Source organism: Takifugu flavidus, chromosome 9, assembly GCF_003711565.1.
Source record: "Takifugu flavidus isolate HTHZ2018 chromosome 9, ASM371156v2, whole genome shotgun sequence".
Classification (NCBI taxonomy): domain Eukaryota; kingdom Metazoa; phylum Chordata; class Actinopteri; order Tetraodontiformes; family Tetraodontidae; genus Takifugu; species Takifugu flavidus.
In genome coordinates this window covers 13,252,455-13,269,661 of record NC_079528.1, presented here as the reverse complement: position 1 = coordinate 13,269,661, position 17,207 = coordinate 13,252,455, and the positions used below count along the sequence as shown (strand labels likewise).

Below are 17,207 nucleotides of genomic sequence, written 5' to 3'. Positions count from 1 at the left end.
TGTCAAAGGGTCATTCTGTGCCTTTCCCGTGCCTGTGTTGCGATAGCCTTGTGATTTACTGTGGAACTGTCCAAGAACTCAAGACAAGATACATTTCTTATTACTGTAAGTGGGTACGAGGTGGCACATTTAAATTCAATTCAACTTTATTTATAACGCGCCTGTTCCAATCACAATTCTCTCAAGGTGCGTTACAGAAACCCAGAGCCTGACCTCCAAACAAGGAAGTCATGCCAGCGTTTGAGTGCCCTAGACTGCTCATGAGCAAGAGTCAATCAGAGGTCAAGAGCTTGCGAGTTACAGCTATTAAGGTCATGGATGTTATAGAGTTCAGGCAACTTGACACTGAAAGTCTGGAAACAAACTTTGCACCCATTTTATTGGATTCTCTAGTTTATATTAAGCAACTTAAGATGATGTCAAATAGTTTCCAATCACGCCACAAAAAAGGGGAAAAGGTTGAAGAAGCTTCTGATCCTTTAGTGATTTCAGCAGAACGACCCGGCACCAGCTTCACACAGCAGTTTAGACCGTTTAATGAAATATTAAAACTGCCAAATACTCCAGACCTGCGGAGAGTTTGACAGTTCCACGTAAACTGTTTGTATTTTTGTACGTGTCCAATGTGTAATGCTTTTTTTTGTTTAAATCTAAGGTACGTCTCGGCACTGACCACACCAGCTCGCCTGTCTCCGGTGGAGTTTCACTACCCCCCGTTGCCACCCCAGGTACCCACCTTCCAGATCACCTCGCCAAACACAAGCCACGCCCTCTCCCTGCCCCCCGCTGCTGCTGCTTACCACAGAGATGATGATCAACCTCTGCTACGGTGCCCAGATGTGCGTAGAAAAGCATGACTTTGCATGTGTGATAGTTCAGAAGTTACTTAGAACCATCCGGAGGTGAACGCACCCGTTTCGTATTATTCGGTCCCACAAAGGAGTCGAGCGCTGTTCTACTCCAGAAGGAACTGGTTCCTTTAACATCTGTAACTGCTTCATGTTCCAGGATGGAAGTTTGTACAGACAGCCGCGGCGTCAGCGACGACCCTACCTGACCGAGAGTGCAGGAAGTCTACCATCCAGCCCCTACCGTCTCCCTGACGACGAGGCCTACGAGACCACACAGGAGTACGCCTCTTCGCAGGAACCCATACGCAGCCGACGGCGCCCTAGACGCAACCGCCTCAACGGACATATCTCCCAGCGTTCTGGGGGCCCGCGGGACTACAGCTCACAGAGTTTCAGCCAGTCCGAAGAAGAGGAGGAAGAGGAGGAAGATGATGATCACGGGGAGAGTACACCATTCCTTAGTATGCAGAACATGAACATGGACCCGCCCTTATCTGTCCCGGGTTTCCGCTCCACATCCGGCGCAGACACACGGACTTACCGTGGGCTGAGTCGACAGGGGACGCGCAGCAACGGACAGAGCCGTGGCTCCCAGTCACAGCGATCCAGGGCTGACAACACGCCCCTTTAAGACTAGACCCCCCCAGCCCCCCACCCCCATGACCCCACCACAGCCCAGCCCAGCCCCGCCACCCGACACACACCCCCTCCGACAACACAACCAGTGGACTAGTGACCCGCACCTAGGAGAAATATTTTTATTTTGTATAACAGACAGATATTCTAAACAAATGAAATATTTATTTTCATTTCAGCAAAAATTGTCTACTAGCTAACAGCAAAGACTTTTTTATAATGGGGGGAAATATTTATATGTAAAGTTTTTTGATTTACAGCATTAAGAGAGAAAAAAAAGAGAATTACGTGCCAATTTTTTCACAAGTTAGATAAATAGAATAATAATGTGGTGCCTTTTGCTGTATGCTGACGTTGGAGGTCCCATTGAGTTTTTGTAGCCTTTCTTATAAAGACTCCTCATTTTTATAGAGACCAACCCTCTTCCTTCCTTTTGCTTTGTTCTCTCTCTTCCTCTCTCTCTCTCTCTCTGATTTGGGATCTTTTTGAACTGTGATCTGATTATGTCATCATGCAATATTGATTCCTTCTGTGTTAAAGGTGTCTGTTTACATGATCCACACGAAATGCTCGTTTCACAGGGACATTAGCTGCTGATGCAACCAGACGCGTAGGGTAGTTTCTCTCCGGCCATTTTTTATGACGTCACCCATCTCTGTCCTCCTCTGCTGCCTCTCAGTTCTTTGTTGTTACTGTGAAAGCAGGAGCGTTAGGGAAGGTTACACTGTGCACGAGTTATGGGTGCTGCCGTGACATGACAGGCGCTGCGCGTGTGTGCGTGTGTGCGTGTGCGCACCTCATGGCGCCTCCTTTGTGTTTTGCGCCTCCGCTCACCTACCGAGGTCGTGGTCTCTCTCTCTGACCGATGTGCTCCTCCCACCGGCCCCCGGCGCCGCCACAGGCTCCGATCATTGTCCAGGGAGCCGCCAATCCAAACTGAACCCGACCGATCCAGTTGTAATCCAGCCTGACTCTGGCCTTCCATGGACTGCCGAGCCCGCCCATTTTCCTATGCCAGCAGCTTAGAGCCGCACTGTGTCTCAGGACTTCCCCATCACGCCACAACAGACTCCCAGCAGAGTGCACGTCATCTCAGTTACAGTTCAGGCTAGATCTACAACCCGACTGTCCTCCACCGTCTGTCCGTCAGGTGTCGCAGTCACTCGAGGCCACGATGAACCGGAGCGTGGGTAAACTGTTGGAATCAGACGGGAGAGCCATCTACTCTACTTTTTTGGTTTTTCTTTAACTTTATGTGTGTGTGTGTTTTTGCGTGTCATTGAGCTTGTGTCACTGTGAACGTGGGTCAGCTGATAATGGTTTATGGAGCCCGTGTCTGTTCACTATGTAGCGGGGGCGTAGCTAGGAAACGCGGGTGAAAAGGTAGAAAAAAAAAGATAAAAAAAAGGTATTGCCCTGCCCTGTTGCCTCTATTTTAAATGGTATTAATGTGAAATCAATAAATAGGTAAAAATATAAACTTGAAACTTCTGGGCCCTCTCCACCTTGTGGGTCGTGACCTATCACAGCCGTGGTGACGGCGAGGTGACGTGCAGGTTTAACGCTGCCACAGAGCCGTTTTCAGAGTCTGAATCCGCTCTTCCTTTAGCTGACAGCGACACTGTGGAAGCTAACTGGCTACAGCCGCAGCGATTGGCATTCCTACGCCTCAACCGATCGATCTTCTGTTTGGTCCTATTGACTGGGACGACTCGTTACGTGTCTGTCACCGTCTGCCCCCTCCACGCCACGTGGCTCCTCGCCTCCATGTCTTTCTCACCCTCCATGACATACGGAAAACAAGTAGCAGATCAAGTGATACCCCCGCCCCACCCCACCCACGCCCCGACCCCCCCCTCACCACACTTCTGATCTACGTCAGGTTTAGAGGCCCTCTCAAACCAACGAGAAGGCTCAGTCAGAAACGGTGCGCGTCCATTCTAATTCCGTAGATCTTTTCTGTTCAACCCCCCCCACCCCCCACGCAGGAGATGCATGGTTCACAGATATAGAGAGTATATTAAAAATGACAACACCCCCACCCCCTCCCTCCCCAGAATCATGCTAGAAATATTTTGAAAAAATGTTTAAAAAACACGTTTGGGTTGACGGCCCAAAGGTCTGGCTAGTTTTGTCTTACTATTCACTGTAATCAATCTGGGATTTGCAATGTGGAAATACTGCAAGTGAGGGTAGTGTGCTTTTAGAGCTAGTTGAATTGTTAACAACCCCCCACCCTCTTCCTCACCCCCCCCCCACCTCCCTTTACATATAACACATTTCACATACTGCACATGCCTCACATATACAGTAATAAAGCACACATACACACACATACACACACACACACCATGTTTATGTTTGTCAAGCTGTCTTTTTTTATACCCTCCCTCCCTGGTTTTCCTCCTCCTCCTCCCCCCCACTCCTCCTCTCCTCTGCATGTCCTAGTGGTACTGGTAGTTGGGTGCATGGAAAAAGCAGCAAGCAAATCGTTATTCCACTCGGTGAAAAAAAAAAGGAGAAAATAATAAAAACAAAAATAAAAATGTGTCTTCATTTGAACATTCAGCAATAAATTCCCTTCTCTTCATGTCCATTACTCTTGGAATATGCTAGAAGATTTTTTGCAAGTTTTAACAGAAACATGCTACTTGTAAAAGAAGAAAACTCCCAAACCACACCTTCATATGAAAATAAAACTTTATTCCTATCATTTTGAAACCGTCCTGTCATCTTTCATGAAATGCATGAAATACTTAATGATCTTGTATATAAAAAGCTGAAGGTTTAGCTTTAACCACTATTGGTTAAAACTGAATGTTTTATTGGCCCACATCCACACTGGCGAAGACACGAGAGCACTGCGAGTGTTATTATCAGCAAGCACAAGACGTCTAAAGACTAAAGAAGCATTTCCAGGAGCATCCAGGCTGCAGCTGAGCACAGCAAGCACAAGTTTAAACTTAGTGTTAATACAGAAACTGATCCTTTTTGTGAGTCCAAACCAAACACACTCAAATCGTGATCTTTCTCACAGGTTTTTTTTATTTTTAATCAGAAGAAAACATTGATTTGACACAAGAAAATATGCGTCACTTTCTGCGTCAGGTTGAGGAATGTCAAGTGATCACAGGCGACGGACGCGACAGCAGCGACAGCACTTGAATGTGAAGTCAATCAGCTTGAAAAGAAAATGAACATACGAGCGCCTCCGCCGCCCCTCAGAGCTGGGACCGCTGCTTCGTCTTGACTGAAGCCTTTCCCTTCACTCACTGTTCAAATGGGTTTCAAGGTTTCTGTCCTGAGGAGGAAGCTGAATGTCCTGACTGCTGCCTGTTCTGGATCGTCTGTGATCGAGTGTAGACTGGAAGGCAGTCAATAATAAAGACATTATTGGAGTAGAGTTACTGACGCACAGCATATGATTAAGATGAGAGGAATCCCTTAACTCTTCAGAGAGCAGTCCTTCAACATCTCCAAAGAGGGAGCTGTTGCACCAGAACGTCTGTCCAGTGATCTGCACACCTCCCACTCTTGACAGTCCTTCTCATTCCCTCTACCACCAGCAGCCTCTTTCTCTCATTTATCTTCCTCTTCCTCGCTGTCGTCGTCGTCCTCCTCACTCTCGTACTGATAATTACAGCGGTTGGTGTTCACAAAAAGGTCACTCTCGTCATCTTCAGATTCACTCTCATCATCTTCAGAGTTGCCAGAATCCTCTTCCTCCTTCTTCTCAGGCCTGTCTTCCTGCTGCTGCTGGTTGTTCGTCTTGTCCTGCACTGGCTGCTCCTCCATAAACCCCTCTGGCCTGTAGGGTGTAACAACATAACATAATTCATTGTCTTGTGCAAAAAGAATAAAAAAAGAATTAAATAAAAATCTGATGTGAACAGACATGCATAAGAAGTGGTGTTTTTGTGTATTTTTATACAGTAAAGGTTCTGGGTACATCGCAGTTGCATTCTTTTGTAAGTCGAATAAGTTATTATTTGACAAGTCTGTGTATCTTTGCACTCACCACTGCTGTTGCTTTTTCAAGTGCTGAACATGATCTTTGTAGAGGATCGAGCTGATCTCTGCCTTCACCTTTTCTCCTTCCTCGATAGGGTCCACGATCACAAAGTCCCCTTAACAAATGGACAGCAGGAGCATTTTATAATGAAAATAAATGAACGGTTGTTTAGGAAATATTGGTTGTTGTTCTTTTTAACCCAAGTTACGCTGTAAAAATAGCATTAGAACATAGTCGACACATTTACATCGAGCTTCATTTCCCGACTCAGTGGTCACGCTGACACGACAGTTCTGACACAGCTTCACCATCTGGGCAAAGGCAGGATTTATACTGTACGCAGAATAATAATCATGTTACCTCTCTTTATCCAGATGTTCTTCCGGAACTTGGTGGGCATGCTAACCAGAAAAGTGCCACCTTGGGACGTCAAAACTTCATGGAGGTTGTTGCCACGGCTGCCAACAATCTATGAGCGCACAGACACAGTTGGGCCATTAATGGAAGGTGATGTAGGGTATTATCGCCAGAAGGAGCTACCTTGTCATTTATTATCACATCTTTATTAAACACACCTTAACAATCTGCTGGTCCTCTGTTGGAGTCACAAAGTCCCCAAGAACTTCTTTGACAACGTGTTTGCGTTTGGTGGCCTGTGACATTGCAAACCATGAGATTCAGCAAAGTCCAACAGCTGAGAAGACAAAAATACATGTCATTGTGTGTATAATGTGTGATTACAAGCGTGCTTTTAAATAAAGATATCAAACAAATACGGTCTGACGTCATAAAGTGGTTAAAGAGAAACCAATAAATCCAATGGTTTTACCAAGTAGTACCCAGGTGACTTTAACAGCGTAAATGCTTCACTACAACTACCAGGAAATGTAATTCGTGACATTTTAATTTAAGAAAACGGGAAGATATAAACGATAAAGAGAACTATGGGACTGAACTGTTACGGATACACTAGCTAAAGAAGCTAACGTTAGCGATACCAAAAGGCCTTTAACATTAACAATACGTTCTTTACTAACCTGAAGAAAGAAACGACGTGATTGTATTTTTTGTTGATTGTAAAGTTTTGTGACAGCAAAGGCAAAGTAAACACTTTGGGAAGCAAACACGTTTAGATATTTCTCAGCGTGTGGAGCTACATGGGTATGTTTGCGCACTATGGTATTACTTCCGGTGTTTGGCTGGGTGACCTTTTCAAAATAAATCTAGTACGTTAGTATTTGAGACATTACAGTTTTTCTCAATTGGTTTGGTACATTTCTCACATCAGAATTGAAATTCTCAAAAGTTCTTGTTCAATTGTCACATCATCATGCCATTTATGCAGATGAAAAAGGCAGTTTCTTATTGCATTGAACAAATTGCAAATACTTTTGTCCATCCATGCAAATGATTGTGTACAATTCTCAGTTTTTTCGTACATTATCAATTGCTTTTGTCATGCTAATCAAAATGCTTTGTTATAGGAATCTATCAAATAGTCTCTTTCCCCAAAACATTTAGGCTATAGTTCATCATATAAGTCTTCACTTGCAAAATGATTTACCAAGCCATCATAACATGTCAAGCATATATACATTTCCATAAGACATTTGTCTGTAAATATGATCTAAATTGGTAAATTCCTCCCAGGTGAATCTAGACTTTCTCTAATGAAAAGAGTTGATCAACCAATGATCGACAGTTTTCTGAATGAGCTCAAGGGAGCATCTCATGAACAATCTACTGGGGAGTATATAGGTAACCAGAGCACAATAGAAAGTTACAATGTCTGACAATGGAAGGACAACAGCCAAGAAGAAGGAGAGGAAGAGGGGTGAGGCTGCGTGGTGGAGGAGTAGGAAGAGGACGAGGCAGAAGAGGCGGACACATGCGTGTTCCTGAGGAAATCAGAGCAACACTTGTAGACCATGTTTTGAATCATGGGCTGACTATGGCTGAAGCGGGGAGAAGGGTGCAGCCAAATGTTGGCAGAACAACTCTGTCCTCAATTATTCAAACTTTCCGCAGAGAGAACAGGTGTGTAATCTAACAGTATGTGCTGAATTACATGGAGTTTACTGTATTTACATGTCAATACAGTAATGCCCCATACAAAATGACAGTAGCCTATTCCACTGATGCTCTATACAATGCCATTGTGTCTTCCTCAAATTTGTTTTGGTTGACATTTCTATTTCCCACATAGGACTGCAAGACAAGTACGCAGGGGTGGTAGAGGGCGGATTTTCACACCACAGCAGGAGATGGCTATCTGCAACATTGTTGTGGAAAACAACGCCATTACACTAAGAGAGATACAGACTACTATTTTGCAGGACAACGACACATTTGCAAACATCCAAACAGTCAGTATCTCTACCATTGATAGAGTGCTAAAAAAACAACACATGCGCATGAAACAGCTATACACTGTCCCATTTGAAAGAAATGGTGAGAGGGTGAAGGAGCTGCGCTACCACTTTGTCCAGGTACAACTTTTATTCCAAAACCATATATAGATATGTCCTCGTTTGTAAGTCGCTTTGGGTTTACAGTAAAAGGTGTCTGCCAAATGCAATGTAATGTAAAGATGTACACTACACTACTGTAAGTGTGGCATTTGCACATATGCTATGGCTGTAGAAAAGAAGATGCAATATGTCATATACGTTTGATCTAACTTCTTTTGCAAATGCATGTAATGCAGTAATTCCAAAAATAACATTTTGTCTTCTGTATTTAGCGCATGGTGGAACTGGAAGCTAGTGAGCCACCCTGTCACTTCATTTACATGGACGAGGCTGGCTTCAATCTGACAAAGCGCAGAAGACGGGGTCGAAACCTTATTGGACATCGAGCCACCATTGATGTGCCAGGCCAAAGGGGTGGCAACATAACTATGTGTGCCGCAATATCAGATAACGGTGTGCTGACACACATTCCACTGATGGGTCCATACAACTCTGAACGTCTAATAGCATTCCTAGACACTTTGTACAGGGATCATATCCTAGGTGGCCCAGCCGAGAATATGGCCCAGCCCAAATATGCCATAATATGGGACAATGTAAGCTTCCACAAGTCAAACCTAGTAAGGCAGTGGTACGCAAACCATAACAGAATGGTGATGGAGTTCTTACCACCATACTCCCCATTCCTCAACCCTATTGAGGAATTTTTCTCAGCCTGGAGGTGGAAGGTGTATGACCAAGAGCCACACACACAAGTGACCCTTCTGGCTGCAATGGATGCAGCATGCCAAGACATTACTGCAGATTCCTGCAGAGCATGGATTAGGCATGCAAGAAGATACTATCCACGCTGCCTTGCACGGGAGGACATCAGGTGTGACGTGGATGAGAATTTGTGGCCTAACAGACAGGAACGGGAAGAAGCTGAAGATCAGGATTGAGATTAGAATTTGGGGAGTTGTTCATATTTTTTTGTTTACCTACTGTATGACCTATGTTTATATTTTTGACCTATGTTTACTTACGTATTGTATTTCACCTTTGTTATGTGCAGTGCTGTCTTTTTTTTCTTTACGCACTGCAATGTCAATGTTTGCCAATAAAGAAGTCATTCTGTAAATGTGAATCTTGTCTTTTCCAATCAATCTTACACATATACATTATATGAGGTCAAATGTACAACACTTGCCATCACACCTAAACCACATTTTACATCATGTCCCTTCAAAGTGCACTATTCAATTGCCAACATGACTAATGAATTTGACTGTCTTATCCGTACACAATGACACAATGATTAAACATTCTGATGGCACTGACAAGTATATTGACACAAAAACTTGCTTTTGAGGGATGGACTAAGGATTTTGAGCAAGAGACTGGCTTTTGCAGGTGATCCACGGTGTTTTGCTATTTGTTCAAACTGTTTTGAGAAATGCACTTGATCTTCTGCAAATTGCAAGAATGATTGGAAAAATGTACCAAAGTGATTGAGAAAAACTGTAAAATTGTCCTGTGACTAGATTGCTGAGATTGATATTACTTATAACGAAGCAGAAAGTGATACTCCAATTCTCCTCATCTGTATTCGTTGCTCTCTACCGTCTGACTTATCGAATTACAACTTTTAAAGCTTCAGCAAACTATTTCCTGCACATATTTTTTCGCAGCTATCGCTTTGCATTGTGGGAAATGGATTCCGATCTTTTATCTTTACCATTTCTGCATCTCTACGCAGATTGAAGTCATTTTAAATTGATGTTGCGTTTTTATTTGTAGAGTGAGAATTTATAAAGACATTGTGTTTACTTTGTATGTTTCCATGATGTGTACAAAAATATATATAAATGAACTTTAACAATTCTATTAGGATTTATGTTTATCAGGCACATTGTAAGACCAAGACCAAGTCCTTTACTTTTAAATCTCTTTAATCTCTTAATGAAGAGAGTTAATATTATAATGGAGAGAGTTAATATCATAATGTCAAGTGTAAAAGGAAGGATGTGATCTAGTCACTGCTGAAAACACACTTGAAATAAACAGTCTAAATGTATCTTCATTTAATGTACTTTATTATTGATATATTGTGCTACTGAGTGGAGTCAATGTTTACACCTAATACTGCCTACAACACAGAAAGCATTATGACCTGTAATAGCAACAGCACAAACATCAGAGACCTGGCATGTGCAATAAATTACTAAACAATTCTTAACAAGACGAGGTTTGTAATACTTGGTGCATATTTAACAAGTTCATACCAAGTGGAACTGCAACACTACTACTTTTTAACGGAAATGTAACATTTGCATATTTAATTCTGAAGAAAATGCATTTATGTGTCAAAGGTATGTGTACAGCTTGGAGAGGTGAAGTCTGTTGAGAAATGTGTACAGATGTATGAAGATTTTGTGTCTGTGTTGTATTCATTAATTAATTGATCACAGCTGATGAGCCCATCTTGTTGATCCCACACGCATTGGAGCCCTTGTACAGATAGTAGTAACCCTAGAAGAGTAAAGAAAGAAGAAATTGTTTTGATGATTGATTAAACTGCCAAAACTCATATTATATAGGAGTGTCTAGTTTTGAACAGCAGGGGGCACTGTAACAGAGCAACTGATGGTTACCTCCTCTCCATAATCCTCTCCCCAGCTGTTTTTGATGGCCCAAAATGGAATGCCATTTCCTGAAAACACATATATGTTTAGGTGGTACATAAGAGCAAACTGACAACCATAACCCCACTTGAATACAAGATACTAACGTTCTCCGTATCCCACAAGCAGCACAGCGTGGTCAATCATCCAGGGGTTGCATAAGATCATCCAGGGGTGAGAAACGCCTTTCTTGTAGAACTAAAGGAAATGAAAGACGTGAAAGATGTTTAGCGGTGTCTGTGGAGGTCGACTGCACTGCAGTGATGCTGCTCACCTGCATCGCAAAGGCATTCAGGGCAACAGAGACGGGTCCATTCTCAGCCAGCCAGGCAGCCATTTCTGAAAGATCCCAAATGACAACTATTTGTCTTGCTTTTGACCTTTAGTCTGTTTTCCATCAGTTCGCTCACCGTTCTCGTCCGAGGGCAGCTCCACTGAGCTGTTGATGTAGGCCGCCACCTTCCCAGTAGTGAAACTACACTTTTGCTTGTGCCCTCTGTAGGTATAGTCGTTCTCTGCTTCCAGACCACCTGCACAACAGGTCAAACACACTGGATGTTTTACGTTCTGCAGTAATTGTAAAGACCAGCTCTTCAGCTCGTGTTTTTCCTACCGAGGCCCTCAATGGCTTCATAAGCGTTTGATGGTAGTCCACCTCTGCAGGCATGGTCCAGCCCATCACAGTCAACCAGCTCTGTCAAAGAAAATAATAATTCAAACCAGCCAAATCAAATTGCCATTTGCATGTCCGTGTGTGGGAGGGTGTGTTTGTGTTCAGTATGACAACCCGTACCTTGTTCAGACAAGGACAACAATTTCCCGTGTTTCAGGAACCACTGGCCTTCGATGTTTCCTGTCACGGAAAATGCCCAGCAGGATCCACACAGACCCTGTAGAGCATACACACACAAATCTGAGGAAACATGTTGGGGATAACACTCTACAGCAATTTTAAACTAAAGGTGCGTACCTGGTTCTTAACAGGGCTGACAGCTCCGTGATCTCGCCAGTCCCAGCTGGCAGGGGCGGGGCTTCTGGCCGGAGAGGCTGGTTTCATTGGCCGACGAAGAGTCCACTGACTGAGAAGTGGGTTCAGGTATGTAAGACGAAACTCCTCCTCTGCAAAATGAAAATGAAATAAACTGAAGCAGTGATGTCAGGCCTGCTTTAATGGGACGTATGTGAAAAGAACCCCATATAAACTTGATGCACGCGCACACACCAGTTAGGTCACTAAACTTGGTGACCCCATACTCAGCCGAGCCTTCGTCGAGTGACTGGATCTTCTCCGCTGTCTTCAGGTTCTCTTTGAAGATCTGTAAACGACGGTCCGCCTCTGCAGGATGACAGTTAAATCAAAGGAAATCTGTTATTACAGAAAGCATACTACTACTTTTTAAAATGTACTGATCAAACTCGTCTTCTGTCTTTTGCTCAACCACCCAGTCTAGAACTGACAAACAGTTCTAAGCAAGAGTTATGGCAGATGCAGATATTTGGTGTGTTCGCTCACCCTCCTGGCTGCTGTAGACTTTACTGTATTTCGTCATGAATTCTTTGAAAAGGCCCAACAGCTCCACAGACTCCTGCTAGATAAAACACACAGAATAAACACAGATTATATTCCTGCCTCAAGTTCAAACTGATAGCATAGGGTTTGCAAAAGGACTAAAGGTCAATATTGTCCTTCAACTCTTCATCCAACATGACATCATATTTGTACCTCCAGGGGTTGCATTGTGGACGCTTCGGTCACCTCGTTGGTTTCTTCCTGTTGAAGTTCCACTGAGGAGAGATCCAGTACATGTTTAGCATCGTTATGATGGAGTGTGAGGATGATTGTGTGAACACTGACTGACCTTTAGGTTGGCACTTCTGACTGAGCAGGGATGAAGTGCCCTGCCAGGGAATGTCCCACACTTCGAACAAACACACCTCCGTCTGACAGGGACAAACAAAAGAGGATGATCAGTGGTGTCACTTTCGTAAGCATTACCTGGTCTGATGTATATTATAAATTCTGGAAGGAAGAATATATAGTGAAAAGTAGAATATGTTGTGACTGAAAATAGAAATGGCAGAACAAAGAACAAAGTTCTGTGCGTGCACATGAGTGCGAGGCTGGTTGGGGTTATTTAAAGTCAAACTCAAGTCACAAGATCAGATGACTGGTGAATTCTCCAGACAGTCATGCTGTCCTGTTGATGAAATTTGATTTCTTTTTCAATTCTGTTATTTAAAAGGAAATCTACATATGTATCTCTAAATCCACCCCTTTACACAAGCACACATGAATTAAAGTCACCTTTAGTTTCTGTGATTCTGGATAAAAGTCACATGTCCGGAGCATGGTGGACTTCTTGCACTGAGTGTTACTCAGCTCTGCAGTTATAGTGTAGCGGAGTCCTTTTACAAGCTGAAAAAAACAAAAAACATACATTTTTCCACACATTCCCAACTTATACAGCTTCTTTATTTTTTTTAAAATAAATGTGTACAATATTCAGAACATAAACACGTGCTTGGAATTTAAACCGATTATTGTGACTGTGGAACAGGCAGGAGATTCTAGATTTGGGTTTTGCTGCATGGACGCAGCTGATCACACAATAGAACGGAATGTGCTGGAAAACAAGGCCGTTTTATGAATGCCATGTGATTTCCTGCTAAACAATAAAAGATAACACTTACAACACAAAGTGTTATCTTTTTGGCGGGTGTAAATAAACACATTTCAATAAAATAAACACTACGTAAAAGAGTGTTGTTTCCGAGATATGGAAACAATAAGGTTGATTTCTTATTGAACACACCGTAAATGTTGAGTAGTTTTCTTGTATTATTATTTTGAAATTACATGATCGCATTTCCGGTCCTATCTAAGTTATTCACATTTACAAAGCTCCGCGGCTGTTGTATGCAAGTGTACAATGCACATCATTTCTGCAAATAACTAAACAAGTTCAACAAGGGCTTTCTCTTATGGCACAAATATGTTGAATACTGTTGAATAATCATAAACGTGTTATATAACAGTCGAACCTGTCTGGTGGCGGAGACGAGCCGACTGACTTTGCGGAGATGCATTGCGTTGGAGCCCCGGTTGTAGCGCTCCTCAGCGAATTTAAGGGCCTTTAGGAGGCCAGGATCCGACTCCTGCAGCCTCATAGGAGATCCCGGAGGCTCAAACAAAGGCCGGCCGAGGTCCTCACCGAGCCCGTATACCTCACCGAGCCCGCCGGCGATAGCCAGTAAAAGGATTAAAGACACCGGACAAACGTGGAATCCGACCATGATGCTAATCCCGGGCTGTTGTCAAAAAGGGACAAGTGTCCGATTTCCTCCCGGTTAAAAAACGATGTTTGATTTCCTCGAAAAGAAATCGATAGAGTTATCGGAAGCGGTAGTTACACAAGCGATGGAGAGTTGTTGACAAATATCAGTACATGCGAGATGTGCGGCAGACTCCGCCTTCTTTCTGGTTACGTCACTTCCGCCCCCGACCAACTCAATAATAATAATAATTATAATAATAATAATAATCCCTCACAATGTTATCAAAGAACCGGGGTTACATGAGTTACTTAACATTTCAACACTATGGTATTATTTTCGGTATTTGGCTCTGCTTCTTTTTTGTTTATGGACCGGTGGCTTTATATTTTATTTCTTCACTCTCCAATACATCTTGGAGATTTAACATTGTAATCCCACATTTCTTTGATTCATCTGTGAATTCTTCCCTTCTTATTGTCCTTATCTTAATCTAGTTATAGTTGCTTGTTCGACTGTCGACTGGATTTGAAATTATGCTTTTCTATGTTAGCCTCATTCCAAAGCTGTTGCCATTCACTCTTTATTTTGTTTTAAAGAAAGGCCTTAGCCTCACCCTTACTCAAACGGTTTCCTTTTCTTTTTTACATTCTGTGCTTTCTCATTGATATAGAGATCTGTAGTAACCAGGGGGTAAAGCCAGAAAGGTGTTGCTGAATATTATACTCATGGACTACAGGTTTTTGCCTGTAAACACATTTGATTTTCTAGTTTATCTGCTGTCCATTAATAATGGTCTATCCTTGCTTTGCTACCCTCCCAGCATGGTTGATGATGCTCTGCTCTGGGACTCTGAAGGTTTGTCCATTAATTCATTTTAAGCTGCTTATGTGTGAGGCACAAAGCCCTTTCTTCCATCTCTACCTGTACTGCATTTACAGTGGAGGCTTTTAAAGCCCCACAACACAACTCAAATGCTTGACTTTGGGAGAGATCTAACTTCCTTTACAGTGTCTTAAGAGCCTAAGAAGCTCTTCCATATACGAAAACAGTACTGATCTTATTAAAGGATCATATGTCTTCTTCAGAGGTTTTTGACTCACACCCTGTTCTAGAAACCTCATAAAATGAATTACCATTTTCATTTTGGCTAACCTTCGCTTATATGTCATGTGTCTCGGAGTCAATTGAGGCTCCTAAACAATGGAAATATTGAACTTGTCTTAAATAAAAATCATACATCTTTATTGAAACCTCTTTTTTCCTGGAAAGCTCCATCTGTATGACCATTCCTCATCCACCCTCACTGCTCTTTGAAACTTCGTTCGAATAAACTGAATATTCTTCCATACGGCTCCATCATCAGCAAACAGGCTTTTGTCGATTTCTGAAAATACCTCAGTATCACAGTAGAGAAAAACAAGGGGCCAATAACACTCCCCTGAGGAGTTCCGTTCTCCACTGAAGGACATCCCCATTTTAACTTGGATGTGCCTCTCAAATCAAAAGTTTCCAATCTAGCTAAATGTTCTTCCTTTAATCAACATTTTATACAACTTTATCATTAACCCTTCTTTCCATACCATATCATATGCTTCTTCAACATTACTTTTTTATCTGGACTTTCCTTATTTCACTTTCTAGGCAAACTGTTGGGTTCCAGGGTTCCAGGTCGCTTGTTGCTTGATTCTTCCAGCAGGGGGCGTGGAGGAGCCGATGATTGTCCACAGATGGCGCTATACTGTACTGTATACCGGTATTGAGGTGATATCAGGGAGAGCCAAGGCTTCACCAGGTTCCCAACCTGCTTCCTGGTGACGTCTGAACTCTTATACAATGGTGTTAAAAATAAAATAAAATCTTTCTATATGCAATTCCATGTGATTAACAGAATAAAAGGTGAAATAAATCTCTCTCTCTGTGTCATTTATACACAATGTTTTCCTTTTTTAATAAAATGTAGAAATGGATTCCTTGCTTGGTTTCAATCAGCTTTCTCAGGCACATGAGGATTACATTTTATTTTTATGTTTATTGTGGAGAAGTTGTCAGCTCATCACAGTGTAATAAAATCATATTTGATTTTTTTTTAAAGGAAATGCCCTTAATACTGTAGTTATGTAAAAAAAAAAAAAACCACAAAAATCCCAACAGGAAAACCATTAACACACAATCTTTGTTCCATTTATGGCAAATAAATAAAAAAAAATGCAGAGCAGTAGAAATCAAATTAGACTCTGTGTATATATACATATATATTTTTTATCTGAGGTCATAATAAAATGTGAAACTAAGTCAGTGCTTCTCAATTATTTTCTGTTACGCCCCCCCTAGGAAGAAGAAAACATTTTGCGCCCCCCCCCGCCGTGACTATAATTAGTATCATTTGTCTATGAAATTGTTATAAGTACACCTCTGCATAACATTGTATCCTTATTAATATTAAAGAAAACAAAAAAAGAAAGAAATATAGACCAAAGCGGGATGATTGTTGCCAATATTCGGCACGTTTTTGCCGAAAAAACTCAAGCGGCTGATCAGCGTGACTGGGGTGTAATGTCTTTAAGTGAGGGTTAGGGTTAGTGTTAGTGTTAACCAGGGTTAGGTTAGTGTTAGGGTTAACCAGGGTTAGTGTTATCAGCGTGACTGGGGTGTGATGTCTTTAAGTGAGGGTTAGGGTTAGTGTTAGGGTTAACCAGGGTTAGGTTAGTGTTAGGGTTAACCAGGGTTAGTGTTATCAGCGTGACTGGGGTGTGATGTCTTTAAGTGACGCCTTCATTTATTTGGCTTCATGCTGTCCTGCCAACATTTTTAGACACAGTAAACACACCGGTCTTTCCTCGTCTCCCACTGTAGTCGCAGTGAAGCCAAGCGCTATAAATGCTTCGTCATATTTCCTCGTCTTAGCTTTCGGGAGACTTTCGTATGTCTCGTTATCTCCGTCTCTCTCCGCCTTTCTTTTCATCACTGTTAAGTATTTTTTCATGCTGTCTCTTGGTGGTTTGTTCACTGCACTTCCTATCTCTTGCTCTGTGGTGTGTGCGCGCGGGATGTGCAATTACACTTTATTCTAGTACGGCAAAAAAAAAAAAAAAAACATGTTCTCCGGGGTCACACGCGCCCCCCCCCCCCCCCCCCCTCGCATCGCACTGGGGGGGGGGGGGGGGGGGAATTAACCAAATTCCCACTATTTGAGAAGCGCTGAACTAAGTCAACACGTACCCAACTGTGCTGTAAACACATGCAGTGACCAACATCTAACGCTAGAGGGCGGCTTCGAGCGCTGTTGTACAAAGACCGA

The 17,207-nt window shown here is 42.6% G+C and overlaps 3 protein-coding genes across 6 annotated transcripts in view; 1 reads left to right on the top strand and 2 right to left on the bottom strand.

The window, feature by feature from the left end:
• nrg2b (neuregulin 2b) overlaps nucleotides 1-4,200 on the top strand; it is a 29,422-nt gene extending 25,222 nt beyond the window's left edge. For 3 of the 4 annotated variants that reach the window (XM_057042970.1, XM_057042971.1, XM_057042972.1), the window contains 2 exons: nucleotides 656-839; nucleotides 1,009-4,200. In XM_057042970.1, coding sequence (XP_056898950.1) covers nucleotides 656-839; nucleotides 1,009-1,482 — 658 coding nt within the window. In that variant the 3' untranslated portion in view covers nucleotides 1,483-4,200. The remainder of the gene's footprint in view (nucleotides 1-655; nucleotides 840-1,008) is intronic. The other variant, XM_057042973.1, reaches the window with a different exon arrangement.
• Nucleotides 4,201-4,509: 309 nt separating this feature from the next.
• Nucleotides 4,510-6,703, bottom strand: eif1ad (eukaryotic translation initiation factor 1A domain containing). The gene is made up of 5 exons (XM_057042974.1): nucleotides 6,537-6,703; nucleotides 6,075-6,193; nucleotides 5,860-5,968; nucleotides 5,506-5,614; nucleotides 4,510-5,295 (listed from the first exon to the last, which is right to left on the bottom strand). Exons 2-5 carry the CDS (start codon nucleotides 6,159-6,161, stop codon nucleotides 5,067-5,069), a joined length of 534 nt encoding a protein of 177 aa, XP_056898954.1. The 5' UTR covers nucleotides 6,162-6,193; nucleotides 6,537-6,703; the 3' UTR covers nucleotides 4,510-5,066.
• Nucleotides 6,704-10,028: 3,325 nt separating this feature from the next.
• Nucleotides 10,029-14,107, bottom strand: ctsf (cathepsin F). The gene is made up of 14 exons (XM_057043572.1): nucleotides 13,676-14,107; nucleotides 12,939-13,049; nucleotides 12,493-12,574; nucleotides 12,357-12,418; nucleotides 12,147-12,219; nucleotides 11,856-11,969; nucleotides 11,604-11,752; nucleotides 11,427-11,523; nucleotides 11,247-11,327; nucleotides 11,044-11,163; nucleotides 10,908-10,972; nucleotides 10,741-10,831; nucleotides 10,604-10,662; nucleotides 10,029-10,481 (listed from the first exon to the last, which is right to left on the bottom strand). Exons 1-14 carry the CDS (start codon nucleotides 13,925-13,927, stop codon nucleotides 10,407-10,409), a joined length of 1,431 nt encoding a protein of 476 aa, XP_056899552.1. The 5' UTR covers nucleotides 13,928-14,107; the 3' UTR covers nucleotides 10,029-10,406.
• Nucleotides 14,108-17,207: the final 3,100 nt, after the last annotated feature.

Excerpts from the sequence above, each read along its gene's own strand:
- eif1ad (XM_057042974.1), bottom strand. The coding sequence starts at position 6,161 with ATGTCACAGGCCACCAAACGCAAACACGTTGTCAAAGAAGTTCTTGGG. Across the intron at positions 5,969-6,074 it reads AGGACCAGCAGATTGTTAAG|ATTGTTGGCAGCCGTGGCAA; the intron begins GTGTGTTTAATA and ends GTGCGCTCATAG. Across the intron at positions 5,615-5,859 it reads GAACATCTGGATAAAGAGAG|GGGACTTTGTGATCGTGGAC; the intron begins GTAACATGATTA and ends CCATTTGTTAAG.
- ctsf (XM_057043572.1), bottom strand. The coding sequence starts at position 13,927 with ATGGTCGGATTCCACGTTTGTCCGGTGTCTTTAATCCTTTTACTGGCT. Across the intron at positions 11,328-11,426 it reads GTTGTCCTTGTCTGAACAAG|AGCTGGTTGACTGTGATGGG; the intron begins GTACGGGTTGTC and ends TTTCTTTGACAG. Across the intron at positions 10,482-10,603 it reads GAGAGGATTATGGAGAGGAG|GGTTACTACTATCTGTACAA; the intron begins GTAACCATCAGT and ends TTACTCTTCTAG.